The sequence below is a fragment of the Exophiala dermatitidis genome (genome assembly GCF_000230625.1).
Source record: "Exophiala dermatitidis NIH/UT8656 unplaced genomic scaffold supercont1.3, whole genome shotgun sequence".
Classification (NCBI taxonomy): domain Eukaryota; kingdom Fungi; phylum Ascomycota; class Eurotiomycetes; order Chaetothyriales; family Herpotrichiellaceae; genus Exophiala; species Exophiala dermatitidis.
This window is the reverse complement of record NW_008751648.1, coordinates 954,444-977,959: the sequence shown is the minus strand read 5'-3', so window position 1 is coordinate 977,959 and position 23,516 is coordinate 954,444. Positions and strand designations below refer to the sequence as shown.

General features: G+C 52.7%; 8 protein-coding genes across 10 annotated transcripts; 3 read left to right on the top strand and 5 right to left on the bottom strand.

Moving 5' to 3' along the window:
- Positions 1-25: 25 nt before the first annotated feature.
- HMPREF1120_03349 (uncharacterized protein) lies at positions 26-4,166 on the bottom strand. Its single transcript, XM_009157414.1, has 3 exons — positions 3,269-4,166; positions 2,576-2,926; positions 26-2,522 (listed from the first exon to the last, which is right to left on the bottom strand). Exons 2-3 carry the CDS (start codon positions 2,703-2,705, stop codon positions 1,141-1,143), a joined length of 1,512 nt encoding a protein of 503 aa, XP_009155662.1. The 5' UTR covers positions 2,706-2,926; positions 3,269-4,166; the 3' UTR covers positions 26-1,140.
- A 4,491-nt stretch (positions 4,167-8,657) lies between these two features.
- Positions 8,658-10,852, bottom strand: HMPREF1120_03348 (3-oxoacyl-[acyl-carrier protein] reductase). Its single transcript, XM_009157413.1, has 2 exons — positions 9,081-10,852; positions 8,658-9,023 (listed from the first exon to the last, which is right to left on the bottom strand). The coding sequence occupies exons 1-2, from the start codon at positions 9,647-9,649 to the stop codon at positions 8,840-8,842; spliced, it is 753 nt and encodes a 250-aa protein (XP_009155661.1). The 5' UTR covers positions 9,650-10,852; the 3' UTR covers positions 8,658-8,839.
- On the top strand, positions 10,484-11,304 carry HMPREF1120_03347 (uncharacterized protein; the record flags this gene model as incomplete). Its single annotated transcript, XM_009157412.1, has 2 exons — positions 10,484-10,745; positions 10,802-11,304. 2 exons carry the CDS (start codon positions 10,484-10,486, stop codon positions 11,302-11,304), a joined length of 765 nt encoding a protein of 254 aa, XP_009155660.1.
- A 523-nt stretch (positions 11,305-11,827) lies between these two features.
- On the top strand, positions 11,828-13,864 carry HMPREF1120_03346 (uncharacterized protein; the record flags this gene model as incomplete). The annotated part of the gene is made up of 1 exon (XM_009157411.1): positions 11,828-13,864. One exon carries the CDS (start codon positions 11,828-11,830, stop codon positions 13,862-13,864), a length of 2,037 nt encoding a protein of 678 aa, XP_009155659.1.
- HMPREF1120_03345 lies at positions 12,948-17,124 on the bottom strand. Of its 2 annotated transcripts, none has more exons than XM_009157409.1 (2): positions 13,995-17,124; positions 12,948-13,907 (listed from the first exon to the last, which is right to left on the bottom strand). In XM_009157409.1, exon 1 carries the CDS (start codon positions 16,060-16,062, stop codon positions 14,917-14,919), a length of 1,146 nt encoding a protein of 381 aa, XP_009155657.1. In that variant the 5' UTR covers positions 16,063-17,124; the 3' UTR covers positions 12,948-13,907; positions 13,995-14,916. The 2 variants fall into 2 exon arrangements, with proteins under 2 accessions (XP_009155657.1, XP_009155658.1); XM_009157410.1 differs by having other exon boundaries at positions 12,948-13,753; positions 14,021-17,124.
- Positions 17,125-17,437: 313 nt separating this feature from the next.
- Positions 17,438-20,426, bottom strand: HMPREF1120_03344. Of its 2 annotated transcripts, XM_009157408.1 has the most exons (2): positions 19,675-20,426; positions 17,438-19,569 (listed from the first exon to the last, which is right to left on the bottom strand). In XM_009157408.1, the coding sequence occupies exon 2, from the start codon at positions 19,311-19,313 to the stop codon at positions 18,366-18,368; it is 948 nt and encodes a 315-aa protein (XP_009155656.1). In that variant the 5' UTR covers positions 19,314-19,569; positions 19,675-20,426; the 3' UTR covers positions 17,438-18,365. The 2 variants fall into 2 exon arrangements, with proteins under 2 accessions (XP_009155656.1, XP_009155655.1); XM_009157407.1 differs by having other exon boundaries at positions 17,438-20,426.
- Positions 20,019-22,173, top strand: HMPREF1120_03343 (uncharacterized protein). Its single transcript, XM_009157406.1, has 4 exons — positions 20,019-20,722; positions 21,057-21,125; positions 21,175-21,250; positions 21,368-22,173. The coding sequence occupies exons 1-4, from the start codon at positions 20,603-20,605 to the stop codon at positions 21,757-21,759; spliced, it is 657 nt and encodes a 218-aa protein (XP_009155654.1). The 5' UTR covers positions 20,019-20,602; the 3' UTR covers positions 21,760-22,173.
- On the bottom strand, positions 21,875-23,441 carry HMPREF1120_03342 (uncharacterized protein). Its single transcript, XM_009157405.1, has 2 exons — positions 22,887-23,441; positions 21,875-22,529 (listed from the first exon to the last, which is right to left on the bottom strand). Exons 1-2 carry the CDS (start codon positions 23,194-23,196, stop codon positions 22,117-22,119), a joined length of 723 nt encoding a protein of 240 aa, XP_009155653.1. The 5' UTR covers positions 23,197-23,441; the 3' UTR covers positions 21,875-22,116.
- Between the last annotated feature and the right edge of the window lie 75 nt (positions 23,442-23,516).

Here is a 23,516-nt window from a genome sequence, read left to right as displayed (position 1 = left end):
CGTACGCCAACGTGACAAAAAGAGTCTGGATATCATTTACATGCTGAGACTTCCGACGTGACAAATGAGCAGGATATTATTTACATAGCCTAAAATTCCAACGTAAAAAAAAGTAGGATACCTGGTATTAATGAATAGCCCACGGCCCGCAAGCATAGGTAAGTGCATGGGTCAAAAGTTCTTTCTTGGAGCGTACGCCCTTGCGATCGTGGTCATGATATGTTCGTCATATTTCCAGTCCCGACCCGCCTTTATGGAAAAGACGGACAAAAATATCCGAGGGACTCTACACTTAGTACCTTAGGTACCTACCTACATCTGCACGAACTTAGCACGAAACCAAATGGTGACATGCTCCACTGTACTGGGACAACAAAGAAACAGATCAGATAGTAATAAACCCCTTTTAACCCAAAGTGTTGCAACATCCCATTCCATTACTCCAAGAAAAAAAAGATCAAAAACTACTTTGCTTGATGGCAGACGAGGCTCAGGTCCATCCTGTTCAACATCGGCTACAGTCTCGCATCTTGTAGACTGTATTCCAACATTCTCAACCTCTGGGACACTTCTGTAACTTGCACAACTCAGGTGTACTGTTGTCCTTTTATCCCCATAAATCCAATCTGGGCAATTCGAGCAAATAACACAGCTTCCCTATACTCCAGGTTTGTATAGTATTGCGGAACGATTGAAGCACAGCAGCCACCTGAGAAATAGGCTTCATAACCCATTTTTGCTTCATCATTCTTCCCACAAATTCCGCCCTGTTCGAGTTTGATCGCCCTTGGTTCTTGGTGGAAGCCCTGTAGCATGTGGCGCCCATTCGCTTTCACTGCCGTGCGAAATCGTGAAATCAAGTCCTAAAAGGACAGGTATAGTAATACTGAGCGAAAACGAGGAAAGTCGACTGCGACGGGCAAATTCTGCCCACGGAAATAACATCCCCCTTCATACACTGCGGATTGTTGAACAGAAAAGAAGAACCCGGCGTGCCACCCGGGTTGGAGAAAAAGAGGGCTTTCGTACATCCCACCAATTCTATTCCGCACACTTCGGACGGGCCAACCCTTTTCGGCGGACATCGAATGCATGAGCAGCAACAGATTTTAGCCGACTCATGGCCAGGTCATTGGTTCATCATGTAGCACGATGTCGCATAAGGTGCCGAAGGTAAGGATGCCGGACTTCAACTTGGTTGCCATTCGAGCGGCTATAGACTAACGGTTCGCCAAAAAGCTCTCGGTCGCGGGCTGCTTGCTGGGCCTCTCGGGCAGCGCGTACACTGTTGTCCGGTTCAATGTAGTCGTTGGCACCCGGAGCAGGAGTTCTTGGGTACTGGCTGGCAGGAATTATGTCGGGCCGAGCTCCCAACTTTAGGGAGAACTCAGACTCGGTCGTATGTGAGCTATAGGACCTTTTTGATGCTGTTGGATCGGGCAGATCGTACTGTCGAGTAGTCTGGTTAAACAGGCTTGTGTTTAGGATGGGCGGAAGTGTTAAGCTAGCCAAAGAATCCTCATTGTCAGGGGTTATGGGCCGCATAGGAGAGGGTTGAGCACTCGTGGGAGTGAAAGGTTGGTAGGCTTTTGGAGGAGGCATCGATGGTTCTGCCGCAGCGGGTGGGTTGAGCATCTGACGCAGCGAGGAAGGATGGCTGTAGGTTGGAGGAGGAGGCATGGCATTGGTCGGTGGCAGGCTCGGTGGCAAGCTGGGCAAAGAATTGGTTGGTGGAAGACTCGGCAAGGAAGGGCTCGGCAGCGGAGCTATAGACGAGTGACGACTTGGAATAGCAGGGCGGTTATACAAGCTCTCGATCGAGGCCCTTCTCGCCAACTCGGCGTCGAATTGGCTGCCAAGGCTGTTTCGACTGGCGGACCGTGAATGCTGTGGGTGTTCCATAGAGCGGTATGCTGCCTGAGGGGTTCCATGATAGGAACTGTGGGCATCTTCCACCTCTGGTTCCTTCTGTGGCCGCTTCCTTTGGCGAATATCACGCCGGATGCGTACACGACAGCCTTGCTCCGCAACCAGCTTGCTCAGGTAGGTGCTGGTGTTGAGACCAGGAAACTTCTTCGCACTGTAGACTTGAAATGGGACCGACTGGACCTCTAACCGGTTTGCCATACTTTCGTGACGGACCGGAGGGGTCAATTTGTCCGCGGCAGGGGAATTGTGGACAAATGGCATTCCCTGGTCTGCGTCCATTTCGTGCTTGATGCCTTCGAACAGGGAAAACTTCAGTCGATACCAACCTTCATGTCGGACGGAGAGGTCAGGAAAGATGAAGTAGGCAGCTTTCTTTGGTCTATCGAGATAGGCCGCGCTCGCCACCGCGACGCCGGTCAATACGGGAATGACGGGCGGCGTATGCATCTTGCCGCCAGCAATCGGCCTGGCAACCTCGAGGCTGGCATACAGCATGAAAGTCGCATCATAGAGCATCGTGATGTCGGTGTCATTGCAGAATACGCGAAGTTCGACCACAGGAGGAGGGTCAACCGGTCTGCGGTCGGCGGATGCTGTGGGAATGTCAGTAAAGGCCTGGAGAGAGAGAGAGACGAGAAGTACTCACATCTTGGACCGGATCCGCAAGCTCTGGCTTTCTCGGGTTGCTGCACAACCTCGAGTTTGTATGTGATGCATCGTCCATCGATGGTCACCCTCGAGTGTTCACTCTTCGTTTCATTCGGTGGTTGAGCCATGGCGTAATGAAGGCCGCCAACTACGTACGTCCTAATAGGGACTTCGTCGATGTAGACAGTCGAGATGCCAGGAATAAAGAATTCGGGGATGAAAGCAGGCACAGGTGGTTGTGGCAGAAGTGGGCGTTGAGTGATCTCAGCCCCGACTATCTCCCTGAGAGCAGGAAGGCTCGCGTGATTGTCGGGGTCCGGTTGAACGGTAGATATGGAGGACTGAGACTCTGAGACACCCATATCGGCGGTTAGTGATTGACTAGAGTCGGGAAGCGCCTGTGCCATGGCGAAGAATGCAAAATAAAAATGGCAAAAGATGGAAACTGGAAAAAGGAAAATGAAGATATCAAAATAGAGGCGGGCGCGCCCGTAGATATCCCCAGAGAGGGGGACACGTGAGGTTGGTAGGGCAAGAGACATCAGTTTCATGGATATACAACCGGCCCTATATCTGACCATGGCAAGCCTCGAGTTCCTGGGTAACTGCGAGGGGCCTACCAAGGGCCAGCACGATCGCGATGGATCGCCGTTGAAGAAAACAAAGATCGCTTGTATGAGGAAGAACTAACCTGTGGTTTAAACTTTCACCTCTGTTATGGTCGTGCAACCCGAGGCGAAAAAAACACGCAGATACCGGTCCTGAACAAGCGGGTGGAAGCCAGCAAGATTGTCCCCGTCCGGAGGTTCGTTTTCTCAACCAAACGGTGCGATTGGCGCTTTGCGTCTGGTTCCAGGCGCGCAAGAAGAAGTGCTATAGGCCGGAAGAGGCGGGTAGTCCGTCGACTGGAACGGCCGTTCAAGTGTGTGATCCTCTGGTTCGCAGCCTTTTTGGGCGAAATCTTCGGTGCGCGTTGCACAATAACGGTGGCCGGAAGACACGACTATCCTTCGATCCTTTCCCAACAAATGTAGACCGAACCGGCTCGTCCAGAGGAAGCACACCGGGGGTTCTAAATATGGATGGTTATGAGGTCGCTGAGTGGGAGAAGCAGACAGTCGTTGGAGGAACCGAATTGCTGGAACACGTCTTCGGTGCCGGTAGAGCCAAAGCGCAGGAGGATCTGCGGGCGGAGATCTCAGGATGTCAGACCCGCTGTGAGCGAGAAACCGGACATGGAGCGACCGACAGAACAAGATCAATGCAAAAGCAGAGCGTTGATAGACACCTGAATCGTGGTGCCAAATGCCCTGATGTTGAGGGCAGTGAACAGTGAGAGGGATGAAGAGAAGACGATGGTGTGGCGGCGAGGAGGAGATGGAGGATTGAAACTGCGGACTGAGGCGACCGCCGGGTGAGAGAGCGAACAACTGGAGCGAGTGGGCAAAGAGCGGCGCAGTGGCCGAGTGGGCGAAGGGTCACTCACTGCAGCCAGCGAGCTTGAGGGGGGCAGCAATTGGGCCAGGGCATGCCAGTGGGCGCTGCCATGGTACGCTACTAGCACCACACAATCCCAGAAGCGAATCGAGTAGTGGGCAAGCCTACCGGGATAGGTGCTAGGTAGGTACCTAGCCAGGTGGTCCTGGGGATGCTTTAGTGGGCGAGTTATTGACCCACGGCGTGAGCACCTTGTACCAGGAAAGGGTGCGTTACAGACGGACCGTACTAACAGCAGCTGCTAAAGTGCTGGTGCACCTGGGTTGGCGGCAGCAAGCTGAAAAGCAGAGCCACTCACCCAAGCATGATTCGGTTAGGGAGCCCTGGAGCCCGGCTGGGGCTGGCCGCACTAGTATTAGTAGCTGCTGCTATTTGGCGCCACCGCGGGTTGCAAGCATTCAAGTTGGGCACAGCAGCCCGAGTGGGAACTGGTCTGCCTCAGCCTGCGCTCTCTTCCTGATCCCCGTCAGCCGTCAAACAATTAACAACCCAGCTCACCATTGGACTGCTACTTTCACTCCTGCTCGCCTCCCGAGTAATGTCCTCCCCTCCTCGCTCGCCTGCCGATAGTAGAACGCGAGTCAAGAAATACGCCAAAAAGAAACTAATTCAACACCAGAGGGAATGGCCGCAATAGGTCTACGAAGCGGTACGATCTGGCCTTCGCCGACCTGTGCAAGTCTTCCACCGTCGCAACCAGCTGCAGCCATGTCGCGGGGCCACGGCCGCAATCTACCGTCCTCACGGCCGTCAAGCCTTCGTATCCGTTCAGCCCTGGGTTGTGTCGAGGAATCTGCATACCAACGCCGTCCAATGGCGGTCGAAGTTGACGAGAGTACCGAGTTCCGACTTTGCAGGACATCTCGCCTGTCAGGTTGGTGGCGTGGAGACTTGCGAACTGGCCTGTGCTTGAGCGCCCCTTGACAGCCTTCAACACGCTCCTTGGGTCTGCCGACTTGGCTTTTAGCAGTCTAGTCTGGCCACCGGCATGGCTCCATAGAACCACCCTCGCATCCGCTCCTCGCTCTGCCGGGGTGCCAGTAGTGCTGCCAACCTTGGGGCACGCTCACTCGTTTACTTTTAATCCACGGGGCACTTTGTGCACCCCTCAGGAAAGAAGTCGTCGAAATTCTTGTCAACGGATCCACTCTGACTTGAATGTCACTCCAGGCTTCCTGGCCATCCTCCGCGTCCTGTGGTGTCTGCTCTTGGGCTAAACCTAGAAAAGATCCACGGGAATCGACGAACAACTTCTGTCAACCCACTAACGCCGCACTGCTGCTCCGATAAGACAGCCGCTTGAAAGCTAAAAATGACTAAGAGTGGTTAGGAGTGCGGGCCAGCCGCGTCAGGATGCGAAGTCTCTGGGGATCTAACGTGACGGACAACAAGAGGACACCAGCTGGGTGACCAGGAGACACTACCTAGGTATGCTATCCTGTATGTGTTGCGCCAGAGCGGAGAAAGAGGGACACGATAAAAGTCCGACGCCGACTTTGACGGATGGCCGGGTTGACGCACGAGCTATGTTTCTCTGGAGTACCAGAGGGGCTCAACTGCGACTCCCTTCCGTATACAGGGACCGCACAGGCGTGAGGGCTCACCTGACCCGTCCGTCCTTGTATTTCCATGTGCCAACACCAGCTACACCAGAGCAGAGGAAGCTTTGGATTGTCTGTCGAGCCGAGAAGCCAGTCTGAACAAGTGTCTATCTTGTTATGTGCCATGGTCGACATTCAAGCCACAAACTTCAGTCTTCTGTTACACCATATGCAACCATAGTCTGATGAGGGTCTTGACGTGGAAACATATGACTGTCACAGCTCCAGCAAAATTACAGCTTCGACCGCTTGTACGTCTCAGTAATAATGCAGTGGCCATGCTGCAAAGGCCATGGTGCACCATTCCAGGGAGAGAAATCTAGTTCATGGGAAAATGTGTCCGTGCACAAAATTTCAAGACCTCAGCGCTGAGAACCTGCCGTCCCAGCAGGAACCAAACGTGGTTGACGGCAAAATCCAAGGACATGGCCATGGGAAGTTTGACATGATGATGTGATTGCAGGGAGGCCAAATTACCATCCCGGGGCAGCATTGACAGGTCCCGGTAGACAAGTCTGAGGTACCAACAGGGCGCACGATCGCAAACTGCACAGTGCACGGAAAGACACAAAACCTCTACAATTAGAGTGCCCAGGTCCTCTGCCCTGGAGAGCGTCCGAGCTTCCCCTGCGGGCTCTCCCTCCCATCCTGCTCTATCATGAACGAAAAAGGCTCAACAGTGCTCTGCCACTGAGACCGAGGGGAAGCGACAGTCTTCCTACGGCCAGCAGATATACATTATTTCGAGCCTCGCCATGCTGGGGCCCCAGAAAATCCTAAAGATTGCAAAAACCCGTCTTTCGCTAGATAACGAAGGCGCTGCATTGGGAGGTTATAGGCGCCTTTCATCATGCCCACAACTGGAACGCTTATCCGGGTTTCGACGCCCTACGCTGTACTACTACTAGGTCATGACGCCTTCCCTCGCCCAGTACCTCACTGATGAGTAGCCGGTACCTGAACCTTACTAGGCGGTTTCGCGCATCTGGATCAGGCCAGAAACGAGATGGTTCTAGTCGTCGAGCATTATTGCAGAAGTGCGGCTGGATCCATTCAACCCTGTCGCCATCCGAGCCTACCATTAGGCGTGGTTCCACCCAAGTCCGCTACTAGCACCAGCCAGATCAGCCGGAGTCTGGAGCAGTGGAGCCGTACTTTCAACTGTCTCGCTTACAGGGTGGTGGCAAAAGGAGGTCAAGTTGTACAACGTACGCCAGAGCGTCTCGAACAACGCACGCATCGTACGGCTTCTGCAAAATCGACGCGTTCTGTGTGGAGCGGCACTGTCCATGTCTGCGGAATGATCTAATATCCGTGGCCTGATCAGATCTATCAGAGGGACTACGAGTCGATCAACGCTAACGCTGAACTTTTCACACCCGCGCAGCTACACCTAGATCATCCTCTAAAATTCTGGATGTTGACCCTTTTTCTTGTCTGGGCTGGACGAAAGGCAATCACTGTCGACGATGGGTGCTGCGCGCTGCTGCTGCCAGGTTTAGCTCTGCCTATCATTTGCGGCTGTCACCCTGGCCATAGATTCCGTGTCTGCGTAGCGGCACGCGCTTTATTATTTTGTTGGGTTTTCTCATATGGCTCCTTGATTCGACGTTCGTCAAGTTGCACAAGCCAGAGCTGAACATTCGGTGGGTCGATGGCTGTTGCCCAAATTTCCGGGTGTCACCAGTCACAGTCTCGAAGGTGAGTCGTACTGCGCGAACACGCTTCTGGAAGCATTGTGCAACTTTCGAAGGGGCGGTGAATGGGAGCGGTTACTGAGCAACGACGTTCCGTTGTGTCTAACTATTGCCCTGCCTACGATTGCACACTCTCCCCGTGCCAATAAACTTGAGGACAGTCTTCTCGAACCTGAATCGCAGCTTTATCGACATCCAGGCCCAGTCCAGAAAACTCGAAGAAGGTTCAGATTCTTCAAACCACCATCCCTGATGCCGTTGGAAACATATCGCCTGGCAGCTGCAGCGTGTTATTGACGCCCGCTGCCACGTGTCTCAAGGCGTGGCCTCATGCAGCGTCAATCGGCCTGTTTTGATAAAGTCTAGCCAGCTTTTTGGCGCAAGCGCCTGAGTGACGACTGCATGTGTCAGACTTGGTTCTGATAGTCGGAGGTTTCACCACCCGGGGTCGCTTCTCGTTGCTTCCTTACAGCCGTAAGCCGTCAATTCGACGACGGGCCGGCCACTTGTCAGGCAATCCGCAAGGCTTTTCTCATGATTGTGCAGCTCAGGAGCCGCTAAACATCTTTTGCGTCCCTGGGAGCTTTGCTTCAAGTGGTAGAGAAATACCCACTGTCCCGCCGATAGGTTGCAACCATGCTTGAGGCAACGATAGCGTCTCTCGGCGACTGATGTTGGGCTATTCTTTCGGCCACTTGTAAGTGTTCCACAGGAGATCAGGTACGACTCGATTCTTGTCTCGACTAGACATGGCGAGAGTTCAACGTTGCTTCGCGAAGCTCTTGCATTTCCTTGCGGCATTGACGGCTTTTCGAGTTGAGTAGTCCTTTCGGGGATGTCACAGATTCCCGATTGCAGCTCGAGAGCCGGTTGGTTCCCAAGCTTCAACCATACTGCCCTTTCAATCTCGCTTCGTCTCGATGTGAGGCGGAGCGTTTCCTAACACTTGATTCCCAGGCCCATTCTTCCCAGCTTTATCGGAACGTTCAGGTCTATTTGCGCACCTTGTATATGTTATCCTGAGCACCGCAGATTGTTTCTGTCAGTAGCTGAGGATAGTATATGCATTCACCTTCACAGTGTCTATGCCAACCAGCGCAGCCACCAATGTGTTGCACATTGCAAGAATGAGGGGGTTCGACCGACGCCTTGGCCTAAGAGATGTAGTCTGCGCGCGCATGAGGTCATGGCAGGACCATATTATGCCTGTTGGTAAAGGAGGTATGAGAAATCAACTCATGTCACTATGGCGCGTTACGTATGGAAGAGCAAAAGCCGAGCAGAGTTGTACGAGTTGACGAGATAGGAATTTTGCGAAGGAGTTCGCTGAGCCAGTTGCCCTTCGTCTGAAGGGAGTTCATGGAGAGCTATGACTATGGGGCGCATGTCCTTATCCTTCACCTTTGGATTTCTTTTCTTTCTGATGCCCCGTTGCATCCTACAAACTCTCAAGAGTTTTCCGCCTGCTCAAACGCATCTCCCGCCGTCAACCTCCAGATTGACCCCAGTAACAAACTCTGCCTCATCACTTGCCAAATAGCAGCAGGCGTTGGCGATATCTTTTGGGGTACTGCCTCGTCCCATCGGAATAGTGGAGACGAAAGCTTTCCGATTCTCCTCTGTATCTGGCTTACCCAGGAACAGATGGGTCCTGCATGGGCGTTGGTCAGCGAAGGGTTTCACGTCACAACCGTCCGGTGCAACTCACATTCCAGTACTACCAACTACCGGACACACGGCATTGAAGCGAATTTTCTTGGGGGCATATTCCACGGCCATTGTCTTTGTAGCATTGCTCACGGCTGCTTTGGAAGCATTGTACCACGTCAATCCGGGTCGTGGCCGGATTCCTGCGGTGGAGGAAATCTGGATGAAACAACCTGGGCGGTTATTCTTCAGGAAGTAGGGCAACAGCACACTACTGGACAGGTAGACGCTTCCCACGTTCACACGGAGACACAGGTCGAGCTCGTCGTCTGTGACTGTCTCGGTAGGCTTGTTGGAGTAACATGCGCCGGCGTTGTTGACCACAATGTCCACTCCCCCGAATTGGTCAATGGCTTTCTGCAGCACGGCTTCCCAGTTCGAGCGGCTGGTCACGTCTGCCTTCTGGAATTCACAGCCCAAAGACTGCGCAACCTTGGTCCCGTTTTCCTGAGCAAGATCGGTGATGATGACTTTGGCGCCTTCCTCGGTGAACTTTTTGGCAATGCCAGCGCCGAAGCCGCTGCCACCTCCGGTGACAATGGCGACTTTGCCCTCGAGACGACCCACCATATTTACGATGGGGATCTTGCTGACTTGGCTTTGTTGATACTGATTTCTGGAAAGGGTTGGTCAGATTTCCGGGCTATCCTGACAACGGTTCAATGCCTGTTCCTTTGGCTTGTGTTAGAAGGAGTTTCAAGAGGAGTTCGTGTCTTTGGAAGGAGTTCATGATTTCCAGAATTGAAGAACGAGGACACTCCTTCCTGCGGAGACCGAGGATACCGCAACCGAGGGAATCAGAGTGGATGTCAACCTGAACGGCTGACTCCGCGTCTGCCGCAGCCTCGTCCGATTCGGAGGCTGCAGGGCCAAATCATGCCAGTGGAGGAATGATGCGGGGTGATTGGCATGTCGGTGTATTGTTTTTCCGCGAGAAGCACCCTCCCCCACGAGAAAAAGCTCCGTGTACCGCCGTGATAAACTGGGCAGCAGAAGCATTGCGAAAATTGTTTTGCTGCTCATCTCCCTCGAAAAGGCACGACGCATAGGTATGACGGCAACATATGGCCACGAGATGATCCACATTGTACAGGTCTTCCCCTTCCCCTTCCCTGAACGCGCAGATGGTGCCAAATTTGAAGGTGGTAAGTAGCCGCACGTGTCCCGCTGTGCCAACACTTGTGACATCAGACCCCGACGCGGACAACGAACAATCCCTCGTCGTGGCGAGGTTCAAGTTGTAATATCCCAAGTCCATACCACCGTAGTACGTTGAAGTACTGTGAGAAAGGGTGATTTTTAACTTAGGTCTCATCTTCGTTGACGTCGTCCTGCCATCCTGCGTGGTGAACACATCGGTTGAACGGCCGGCTCAAGTATCGCCAGAAACATCACATCACCATCATGAGTACCAGTAGCACGACTGCTCCGACCATTTCCAACCTGGCATCATGGGCCTTGAAATTCAGTCCGACGGCCTGGCTCAAGTCATGGCTGTTGTACCTAGGCATCCAGACCCATGTGCGGGGGACCATCGAGCCGGAAATGAAGCCCCTGCACAACGTCTGCGAGTATCTCCATGCTCTGCACATCTACACCGACGAAGCACGGCGAGGAGAGGTCCGGACCGTGTCTGCGCACCATTTTTGCTCGCATGTTCGTAAAGGTTGGTAAAATTACTTGATCTTGTCCCCTGTTTGGCAGAAGACTAATTTGTTTCAGACCTTCGCCAGTGCTTGATCTACGACTCCTGTAAGCCCGACGCCCGGCTGATCGGGGTCGAATTCATGATCCCCAAATCCCGCTACGAGCAGCTCGACCCGGAGGAACAAAAGCTGTGGCACTCGCACGAGTTTGAAGTCAAATCGGGCATGCTGGTGCTTCCATACCCGGAGTCCCATGCCCGTCGCAAGGACGCTTGGGACGAGCTGGAAACCAGGGCAATGGAAGAGGTGGTCGGGCTGTATGGCAAACTATATCATTTCTGGGAGGTTGACAAGGGCCACGATTTGCCTTTGGGCCAACCGAAATTGATGGGCTCCTTGACGGAATGGGAGCAGTTGGACGTCGACAAGGCCATGGAGGAAAGGAATAAAGAGCAGGGCATCGATCAGAACAAAAAGCGGGAGATAAGGGATCACATTCCACGGCCGGGCATTCCTCCCAATGCAGACAGCTGGTGGAAGGAGGCTAAGGAGAAGAAGTTGGGTATCTATGCTGAGTAGATGGGCAATATTATGATGGAGGGAGCGTTTTGTCGACTGCAGTGTTCACGATTAAGGACCTTGTCTGTGGTATGGAGCAAGCAGCTCACGGTTGGCAAACATAGTAATAATCCCTATTCGCGTTTGTTGTATCTGGCTACGGCTCTGCATCTGAGAAGAGGCGTCGGCGCGAGGTTCAAATGACGTCGATGGATATTTTATTATTATAGTTCAAGTTGTAAATAATGCCTAATAGTGATGAGGACAGTCAACGTTCCACTCCGAAATTCAACCGTCTTGATCCCTTTTGCCCCTCGAGCCTAAAACTACGGTTGTGTTGGATGACCATAACCTCACGATTTGCAGTGACGCTCTCTGCAGGCCAGAGACACAATTTGACATATTGTTATCGGACAGAAACCGCAGACCTTGAAGGGCTCAACTTGAAGCAATCTTACGACGCCTCAGAGCCCAACCAGCCCGGACACCCATTTCAACCGCTCCGTCGTATCCTATCCCCCGCCAACAGGATCATACTGCCACCATGTTCAAAAAGAAGCCTCAAATCAAAAACCTCTCACCGCTTCGGTCCTCGGACCGCCGCAAGCTAGCAGACCAGATCATTGCCGACTACAAGGTCCACGTGCCAACCCTTGAGGAAATCGACCCAACATGGACCGCCGCCGAACTCCAAGCATCACAGGCCACGCAAAACCCTACTCCCGCCCTCTCGTCGACGCGAGCCAGCCTCGTCCCCGAGACATGTCTCTCAGCCCGCTTCACCACCCACGCCGGGCCCAACGCGACGCTGGTGTCCGGCACAGTGTACGTGGGCGCGCACCCAGGTCAAGAAGAGAGAGTATTATGGATCCAGTACGGCAAAGATTCACGCCTCTACCCGACGGTCTACACTCTGTGGCGCAATCCCGGTTTAGTCCCACTCCTTCACACTCCGGATTTTGTGGTGGACAAACTGCGCACAGGGGCGGATCTGATGACACCAGGACTGATTGGTGGTCCGCCGTGGCCTGAAGCCGCAAAACAGGGGGCCGTCGTCACTGTTGCTGGATTGGAAAGACCTAGCGTTCCTGTCTGGGTGGGTGTTTGCAAAATCGATGTTTCTAGTCTGGGTCGCGTACAGGGAGCAAAAGGTGCGGCGGTCGAGGGCGTGCATTGGGAGGGAGATGAGATTTGGAATTGGAGTCAAACTGGGAGCGGAGGTCGACATGCACCTGAGAGGATAGAGGGATGGGAGTTGGAAATGGCCAACACGAGCCTGGGAGACCGAGTCAAGCAATTGGACCTGGATGACGATGACGAAGACGACGATGACGGACAAGAAGAGGAGGGCGGCGTCGCTTTGGAAAAGCCGTCTCCCGCACCGGAGTCCGATAAACAAGTTGACCACGACATTGAGCACGACGACGGCCAAGACCAAAACACCCTCGAACCAGAAGCCGACAAAGAACCGACCACGCCCGAAGTCGACGACGCCTTTGTCCAAGCCTTCCTCTACGCCGTCTACAACGCCAAAAAGAACGGTGAACCACCTCACTACGGCCTAGACTTCCCCATCCAGCCATCATTCTTGATATCAAACATGGTCCAACCTCACCTCCGCGTCCAGAACCCGCACTACACGATGAAAAAGACATCGTGGAAAACGACCAAGAAATTCATCAAGTTTCTCGACAAATCGGTGCTTGTCAAATCCAAAGACCGCAACGGCGGCGAGACCGTCATTCTCGACATTGACTTTGAAGATGACAAAATCCGCAATTTCACTCCGTACAGACTTCCGAAACCAAAACCCCCAACCAACGAAACTAACAACCAAACCGAAAACAACAACAGCAACAACTCCTCCAGCGATCCCTCACTAAGCCAAAAACTCACTCTCCAAACCGTCTATCGCGCATCCCCGAAACTTGTGCCCGACCTAATCCCGTCCAAAACGACATTCTACACCTCATCACAAATTTCGTCATTCCTCAAGAAATACATCGAGAACAATCCCGACTTAACAAAAAACACCTCGTCATCACGATACGTCAAACTCGATCCTTTTCTCGCCAATAATGTACTCTCCGACACTTCCAGTCCCGACACTCGTCGCGCGTTAGCATCCGGCGAAATCGCCCGTGACGTCCTCCTCAAGAAACTAATGGACGTCGAGAACAACAACAATGCGCATCTCCTTGTCCCGCACTGGATCCTGTTACGCAACGACCAGACCTATGATCCAGAAAACCCAAGTCAAGATCCAGCACTCAAACCTCGCGCAGGCCCGCCGCCGCATGTAAATTTGGTCGTTGAGAAGCGGTCGGGAACGAAAGTCGCCACGCGCGTCTCGGGCTTGGAAGTGTTTGGAATTAACCCGCATTTGCTGGGTCCGGAGTTGCAGCGGAAATGTGCTGGCAGCGCAAGCGTAGGCCAGCTGGTAGGTGGGAAACCGGGCATGTTGGAGATTCTTGTGCAGGGCGATCAGAGGGATGTATTAGAAAAAGAACTGACCAAAAGAGGTGTGGATAGGAGGTGGATTGTTGTTGATGATAAGACCAAGAAGAAGGGGAAGAAGTAGGAGTGCCGAACATGGTGCGACGTTTGGTGGATGGGTGCAGATACTGTAGCCGTCCGAGACCAGTTTACTTAGCGAAGCCCTGTTATGAAAAGCAAAGCAAAGCAAAGCAATGTAAGGTGATCACACATACTGCAGCAGGCTTCCTCCCTACCTTACTTTCCATGATATCGTTGTGCCCAGTCGAAGTCGAGAACAAATGCCAGTCAGTGTGTGTGGAAGAGCTTCTGTGGTAGGTACCCGACGAAGACCATGCGCTGCTCACCGAGGTTGAAAAGCTGGGCGACCGCGACACCGATAACTGATACTACCTGACGAGAAAGCCGTCGGCGAGGTCGTGGTAGCGTCCTGGCTGCTGACAAACAGTAGTTGAACTTTGATGATATCTCGTTGACGAGATTCATTGGTGATACTATTTCCCATGTGAAATATACATCACCTACGAACGGCAGGGGTGCAAAAAGGGCAACTTGTGTGTGCTGCACAAAAAGTGCCAGTATGAGCGTAGGGACATACTACCGAATTGGCCGTGCTCCATAGGATGAGGTCTCTGTGGTGAGCTGGACTACCTTAGTACACAGGCCTGTAGTCAAGACTGAGCAAAGACGTGGCGGGGGAGGGATACAAAAGTAAAGAAGGACTCGGACCCTGCACTGTACCACCTGGAAAGATAAGGAACGCTTCAAGTTCCCTGCCACTAGCGGTCGCCGGTCTAGAACAGCATGACCACCTGCACAGCAACGACTGCAGTGTAACGTATGAACCTGGATGAGAACAGACGATAAAATAGTAAATAATATAATATTCATAGCATGCTGACACGAATTATCTTTTGGGTATGGTTATGGCGAGGACACAATCCAAGGGACACCGACCACGAGGATGTTGACATCCCCGGATGTTCCAATTCTGCTGTAGTCGCACAATAGTGTTGTAACATTGTCCATGAACAAGAAGTATATCGCACGGAATAAAGCCCATTCGTGGGTTGTGGGCGGTCCAAAAGCAAAAGTACAAATATCCACCATGCAATTCCTTGACCCTAATCAGATTCTTTACAAAGCAACATCATACTTGTAACAGAACGGGCCAGCCGAGGTACTGATCATATCCCTGATGGGATACCTCGCAGGGTCGAAATAACCCCAGCCAGGCTGTGGAGTGTCAAGAGTGACATTGGGACTCGGTGGAGCATTGTTGGCTGTCTCGGTACCATATACCGCATCAGCGAGATCGGGATGTCTGATCTGCCACGAGGTATAAAGATTGTCCAACATGGCATGGAGCGGCCACCAAATAGGATCCTGGACAGAAACGAAAATGCTCGAGGCTGGTGCGCCCACAATGAAATGGGCGCCAGAATGCAGACCCAATTCTGCGCCGCCGATGACGCCGTTGATGAGATGGTCGAAAGTCAATAAATCGTCGGTCTCCAATGCCTCGTACAGCGCCGTGTAGTTGCAATAGCGTTGGGCTGCGTAAGTGTTGAGATCACGCGTCAGACAGGTTTGATTAAGTTGGAATGTAGTGTTTGGCAAAGGAAGGCCTGCGATCAGATTGTCGATACTGATCTCGGCCATTGTGGTCTGTAGGCCCGCGAAAGGACCACTGGTGACACATCCGCCTCCTGATCCGTGAGGCAGCTGCAGAAACGGAGACAAGACCACCGGTCCATTATCGATGTATTCTCCATCGCCCGACATGGAGTATTCGGAGCCGTCAAAGACCGCGCTGCCATGCAAATTATCTGCGGTGGCAGGCCAGTTCCAATAAGGAATGAGCCCTGTATATCCACATTGCGCGGCCAGGTCCTGCTCAAACAGATGCAGGTAGTACCTGTGCCACGTCAAGAAAAACCCCGACAGGTGCACTTGTTGGGTAAGATTGACATGGGTCACCGCATAGTCCATATATCGATTCGTGGCCGCGGGATACAGGGTCTGGTCCAGTTGTGACGGTTTGGTCATCATGCATTTGATCGCGTCGGTGAAAGCCTTTCGTTCTTCAGGGGCCAACGAGTCGAAGTCCCTGCGGATGAGCTTCTTATCTTCAGTACAGGGCCCGTATTTGCCGCCCCATTTGCCAAAGGCCGGTGGTCCCCACGGCTCAGGAGCAGCTGCAGGAGCAGGAGCTGCGTCAATTAGGGACGATAGAGATGCTGATAGCGCAAGCGCAATCAGTGATAAGAAAGAGTTGATCATGATGGTGAATACCAGTGGTGGTTCCGGACAATGCCGTGGTCCTTGTCGATGTACTTGAAAGAGAGTATATGCGGACTGGGAGGGGTTAGAAAAGAAATATTAGACCACAAGGGGTCAACAAGATCAAGAGCGAAAGAGAAGTCGGATTCTTCACTCTCGGCTTTATACAAGACTGGGAGAAGGAGTCGCAATTGCCAGTTGCTGTTATCGGCAGACAAGTAAACGAGTGACCTGTCGATCTAGTATAAAAGTACCAGTGGAACTAGCGTCTGGCGGTGGAAGGAGCTCCGTGACCACTTTATACAAGTCTTGTTTACAAGCGCTGGCAGCTTGGTGGCTGGAATTGAGACTGGCTTTGTCCGACATGTTGACAAGTATTTTAGAATGCTGATCTTAGCCACAAACCTTGAACCTTTACCGCAGTACATCGTCCGGGGGAAGTACTGTAGGTGAGAGGCAACCCATGTGCGGGCCCAATGCAGACGGGATGCAATGAAGACGTCGAGTATCAGTGATGACGAATGGATCCGTGGTGTTGAGAATGGAGGACAGAGAACCGGCCTATGGACGATAAGTCGTTTTGCTATTTTGGTAACACCAAGCAAGGATGGGAGGGTTTTAGTGCATCTCATCGACCAGGATCTAGGATGACATCTCCAACCCACAGCCTGCTGCAGTAGTGGTGCCAACCTCTTCAAGTTCAGGGCATTGAGGCCACCCACGCCACAGTCTATTCCTTTCTCACATAGCCTCACCCTTTTTGCTTTTCTGCTGCCGGAAATGGGCTCATGCCGCGAGCATGCTACCTTGTTCGATTCTTCGTGTCTGCATCGTGCAAGGTGTGCAAAAGGTCGAGGCGTTGGGCTGGCCAGGATATCCTCTTGCTTGCAGACTCTGCCAAGGAGACCCAGTCTACTGATGACGGAGTGCGGGAGGGTGTCCGGCGTGGTACCTGTGGGGAATGGGATCGACGGGTTCAGGGCAAAAAGCATATGAAAACGGTTCAATGAGCTTCGTGTTGGAGGTTGAGGTTGAGATCCGTGGCGGAGGCTTGGACGATGCTGATGCTGAGGCTGCACTTTAGCTGTAGAGCCCGACCGCTTAACCTTCTTAGCGAGCCATTAGCATTAACTTTGCCGGCTGCAAGAGGCTTAGGCCTAATCGGGTCTTCTGTGTTCCGGCACCAGCAGAGTGGCGCAGCTTGATTCGTCCAGGGGGCCGGAGAACGCAATCTAAAATGCACTAATGACATAGCTCGAATTTTCAATGGCTATTTTACTCCGGACACGATCGCAGTCTCCAGTGGAGTGCAGTGTTGCAGTGGCTATTTCAGCCTCACCATCACTGCATCCCCCAGGACTTTCATGTTCGACCCAACTAGGACATTGCCTTATGGCGATGAGATTGGTCATGCTCGTGGTTCCGGGAACTCAGACCATGGTATCACAACTCTAGTGCCCGCAGTAGCATTGCATTTTCTCCGAATGTGCATGTTATGCTCGTCACAAATGCGAGGGCTCGAATTGATGGCCTGGTTGCTTAACGTGGCCACACCATGGCATCCCATGACACCCCCAGACTTGATTCATCGGCGAATCAGAGCAGGCCGGGTCACCTTTCGATTTAAGTCAGGCCGTCATACAGTCACTCTCCAGCAGCTTCGTGGTAGACTCCAAGTTGTCGAGGTCTCTGTGCGTAAGCACGAGTGACCTTTCGTATTTGTGTGGAGATTCCACAATTAATGCTGTTCGAGTTTGCGACATGGGCTGCCTGCACAGCACATATGTACCTAGATAAGAATTATTCCACATTCAGGTAATGCCAGCCGTCGGAGCTTCGTGACGCGGAGGGCCGCATCCATGCCGCTCGAGGTATTTGGCCCCAAGGGCAGCGAGATCGTCAGGAAGCATGGATAACCTTTCGGGTCATCCATGTGCTCGGACCGTACTCCTTACTTCCCTCCAACCTCCCTTGAAGCCACGGATGTTTTGAGCGGATACATAGTCCTTTGTCCCTGGCCACGTTTCCAACTCCCCTATTTTGTTTTGCTGTGGCAGGCTTCTCCCTGGTAACCCATCCGATGTGGCACTTTGGCATCGGACAATCAATCTCAAAACATGCATGTATGTCTGCCAGGGACAGATCGGAAAACATAAATGCCCCTGTCTTTGCTCTCGAAGACCACGGAAATGCACCTCGCAGTACTAGGACCGTAACGACGCTGCCGAGACAACCCAATATATCGGTAAGTCGGCTCCTCCGATACTTCAAACAAATTCCAGTCCACGCCACAAGATCACCCTTCACCCTGGTGCCTTGATCGGAACTCTGTATGCCCTTGTCCAGACCACATCGCCTGTCGCCGGGTCCAGAACAGCCGCAAAATGGGTGTATTCATTGCTTGTGGGCCATGCGGACAGCCATTCAATCAGCTTTCCTTGTGTGATCGCCACATCCGTGCGACCGGCATCGGTCTTTTTCCTTTTTGCCTGGCCTTGATCTTTCTGTACATGAGCTTCCCATTTTGAGGAGATACAGGCGAGCCTGTCTCGACTCTCGTCGATAAGCTCGTGCAACCCAGCAGCAACTCCCTTGGAGTGGTCTACCATCTCATCTGCTGCCGGAGTTATGGAGGTTGACCCTCCGTTGTGATTCTCCACGTCATGGTTGGTAATGGCAATGAAGGTGTCGGATCGACGGACCTTCGCAGTCTTGTAGTCCTTCTCAATCACGATTGTTGAGACCCCGTCACTGAAGGTCAAATACGCGGCTGTTGTTCGCCGGGAGTCAACGTCTTCCGAAATTTCGGCAAGTGTTCTAGGCTGGTCACGGCCTTCACTCTCTGAGATCATGTAGCTTCTCAGTAAGCTTGAGATTGATTGACGATAGCCTAGCAGAACCAGAAGGTGGTGGAAGTAGAATTCGAAATGCCCTCTCTTGGTGCTGGCATTGTGGACAGCACGGAAATTGAGAGACAAACTCAGGCCCTGGCGGACACCAGTCAGGAACCCGACGAATCCCACATAGGTGATACTTCGAGCAAGGACCTCGGAAGGGTTCGCTGATTCACTTCGAACAAACTCAAGCTGAACAATCACAGATCGAAGAGGATCCATTGTCCAGTCCAAGGTACGGAAATGTAACATTTTAGCCTTGCTCGGTGGCTGTCCCTTTTCGAGACATCGAACAGCACCGGATGTGCACCCCATAAGAAGATCCAAGATGACATTGAAAGAAACCAGCAGATACATTGGCACTCCGGTTACCTCTGCAATTCCCCGCAGCTCTGCATTTTCGATGGGTGAATGAACGCCTCGGAGGAGAAGTCGTGCAGCACGATTGACCAGACCATGGTAATGGCTTGCCAGGCCAAGGTCTCTGAGCAAGTCGTTGAACAGACCAGTCAAGCCCTGAAGTTGACTCTTGTACGCCTCGGCCAAGGCTTTGTAGCGGTCTTCAGGCGGCAGAGAGAGATCGATGGTGAACTTGGGAGCGGTGTATGCTAGCCTAGTATCAGACGCGCCGGCCATGCTTGTTAGACGCAGTTATAATTCCTCCTGTGAAACGAAGGCGTCAAACATCAAAACATTTGCCAATGGGGTGAGTGTATACCAGGTTCTGCGGCACGAGCCTAAGTCAACACCCAACTATTCTGTCCGCGAGCAGGGCTGCCGGCAACGGCTTTTCTGGCCATTCAAGAACGACAAAGCGCAGAAAGCGTAGAATCAAATGTTTATTCTCCCCGACCGCCTCCTCTACGTCTGGTCAGGCTCAAGTACAAGTATGGGGGAGGGAGGCCTGCAGTGTGGTGTTGATCGAGGTTGTACAATCGACGTCGTCGTCGACAAGATGCGGGTCGCCGAAATCGGAAGATCTGCAGCGTCCACTTTGCCTGCCGAGCAATCTTATTAGAGTCCTGAACCTTTACCAATAATTGCTTCATTTCTTGTCTTCTTGTTCTGTTGTTCTCACCGCTCAACGCTGTGCTGAACGCTCGTGGCAACTTGAGAGCCGAAGCCCCCGCACGGGTACTTTTCTGTAGACTTCACGTTGGTAGGGTTCTGGTTGATGGCTTCAGAGTCGCAGCCTGGGTCTTGCAAGTACAGCCGGTGCTGGTCAAATCATGGCGAGATGGAAAGATGGAGTTACAGCACGTCTTGGAAGATGCTGGTACGGTAGGTGGAAGAGGATCGGTTGAGCCGTGAATGGTGCAGGGTGGATTCGGAGGGTGAGGCTGTTCAGGTTGGGAAGCCTTGGAGTAGGCACACCGAGTACCGTCTGCGATGGAAGAAGGAGATGATCCAGTCCATCATGATGTTAACAGAAGAAGGAAAGGTGAATGAATGAACTTGCTTTCACTTGCGGCTTCGCTGGCTGGTCCTCGAGAAATCCTCCTGCGCGCAGTCTCTTCCTTTCGATCAGCTGCCTGCGCTCTGTCCTGCGCCTTTACCACAGTTGCACACCTCAACTTCGCTTTCCCTACCTTCTACTGACCCTTGCATTTGTATTCCCGGCCTCATAACGTGCTCTCACTATCATCATGTGTTTCTCCTGCGGTAGATGGCCGTGGGGCCAGCCTGTCCAGCTCGCCGCCGAGCCCGTCAAGCAAGAGTTCATCTTCCTCGAGGATAATGTCGCTTTCTATCCAGACAACCGCACAGTACGTCTCTTCACCTTCACTTATCAGTGAAGGCCCCCTTTCCAATCCTCCCTGCCTCGCGACCTTTCCACTAGACTCCAGCTCAGAGACCGAACCTTGTCTACCCGCTTATCCTCCCGACCACTTTCAATATTCTTGCTTCGCTCTCCGTACACTTCCACACCCGCCTCTCCTTGCTATTGCTTTATGCCTAGGGACATAAACCATGCCCAACTTCTACACCTACCAAAATCCCAATCCTTCGGCTCTCAACGAGGGCAATCAAGGGCATTGGGAAGACCCAGCTGACTGGCCTCGCACGTTTCTCTACGTCTCTGCTCACGAAGGCGCACAGGGCATCCACCCTCCAGCACCGGTCTATCAATCGAACCAACCTGCTCAGCAAAACATGTACTACTTTGCTGTAAGTGAAGCCGGACGTTTTATTCCAGCCTCACTCACTGTTTACCTAGGGTAGCTCGAGCGCGCCGGCTGGCTACTATGCCAACGGGATCTACTATGGAACAACACCTCCGGCTGCAGCACCTGGTTGGCCTTACACCTCTCCTTCTTCTTACACTTGTTACCCCTTGCCCTCTTCTAGCCCTGCTTCTTTGCCGCCTTACAACTTCAACTCCATGTACAGCTACTCACCATACTGTACAGCACCACAAGCAATGCCGATGCCGATTCCAATGCCTGCCCCGTCCCCATGGGCCCAACCTCCAGGACCAGCACAGGCCGCCGCAGCTGTCGCCGCCAACGCCGTCCTCGCACAGATGCCCAACGCCCCGGCATACTTTGTTGGTGCCACCGCAGCAGAGATCCAAGCTCAGAATGCCATCATGTACGCCAACCTCGCAGCATCTCAACAGCAGCCCCCAAGTCAGCTCGCACCGTACAAACCAGGCGCCAGCCCACAATTCTGGTGCAAAGAGCTGGATGGCAGTTGGACATTGAGAGAGTACAACGACGCCTTGAAGGCCGACTTTCCTGCTGGACACTGGGAGAAGCATGCCACTAGCGGATACTACTATTACGTTCGCCATGCCGGTTGAGAAACCGCTACACTGATGTCATCGCGGCCGCAGACAGATTGAGGCCGAAGAAATGAGTGCCAAACCGTTCTACTTGGCGACGACAAAGTGCTGGTTGACATGATGTTTTGTTGGAGGGGAGAGTCAATCCGGCCAGATGCTTAGTTAGCGAATACTCGGCACATTAGAATTGAGAGGAGATTCTATGGACGGTCGAGGTTGGTCTGAGTGGCGTGGCGATTGGACGGAGCCACACCGCAGCATGAGCTAACTCGTGCAGGAAGTGAAGTACTAGTACAGCGCTTTGCTCAGATCAAAACACCAATCCAGAATTGTATGTCCAGGTTATGCTTCGCTGAGGAGATCTAGATGGTAGTATTATTTCTTTACATTGCTCATAGCACTCTCCATCCACAGTTTCGTGTACAACTTATGCAACCACTGCATATTGCTCGACATGGGACCATGCGTCTTGTCTGCCGGCTCCCCCTCACCCTGATAGAAGATACTTTTGAGTCGAAATTCGGCAAAACCCTTGTCAAAGTCGGCTTTGGCAGTCAAGGCGAACAGGCCGTCGCTCGGCCGATTCTTGTCTGGACTGTTCAGGGGGGAGTCACCACACCGGATCAGGATCGATGTGGGAGTCTTCTCCAGGACCACGAAATGGTCGGTGATCTCAGTGCCGACGTCGTAGGTCGATGTGCGTAGTTGCTGTGGTGTCCAGAGTTGATGGGCGGTTGTGGTGTCGTTTCGGTATTTGCGTTCTAAGTATGCGCGTTGGATTTTGTAGCCTATATAAGGTAGAGTAGATTGAATGAGGTGTTAGCATGATATCCTGTGAACTTTGGTTGCAAGGCTTGGTTTCAGGGTTCCAGAGTGTGAAGGGAACAGGAAGGTGAAGGAAGTGCCTGGGAATCTCGATACCAGAGAACCCCCGACCTGGATGTGGTCCCAGGATCTGGTCCCAGTTTGCTCTCCAGCAAAGGAAGAACCAGGTCGTTGAGATGTTGATACGCCGAGTACTATATTGGAGACCAGGGGAGAAGGAGAGGGTGGAGGAGAGTGTTTGGGTAACAATTGATTCCACACGACATTATGAGAAGCCAACAAAACGAACAAAGCGCAATGGGATGGGATGTTCCACATACCAAACCCTCCCCAAACACCCTGACTAAAAGCCTCGACCAATTTCGAACCACCATTCCTCGCATCTTCGAGCAGCTCGGGCCGGATCTTATGTAGCGGAAGCCGTCTCACGCATTCATCGTGCGTCGTCGGGTTAGAGCCCGGATTGAATTTCTGGAACCATTGACTCCGAAACAGGGGTTCCGTGGCCGGGTTGAATTGGTCGTCCGGAGAGAATTGGCAGTGCTTGGTCCAGACGAAGAATCCGCCTATTGAGGCCAAGGTCGTGACGGTGATGCCTTGGAGGGTTTTGGAAAGGCGGGAGGGACCCATGTTGGACAAAACAGCTTTGATTTGGATTGGAGATATTGCAGTATGGTTGGTGTAGTCTTGAGGTTCTGTCGTGTGCTCAGCGAGAAGGCACCAGCACCGCCAGTTAAGCGGTTTTCTGATGCAGTTGTGACGGATTTCCCGCAGTATAGATATAACCTACTCAGTACGGTCTGGTAGCCGTTGCTGTAAGGCTTTGACGGTAATCTCGGTAGTATTTTGCTCAAGGCTGGGAGTTGAGATAGTTGTATCTCCAACTGAAGCATCGGCGTTATTTCCGCCGAGCCGAATCGGACATGCTCCGTGACCGACCTGCCCGCTCT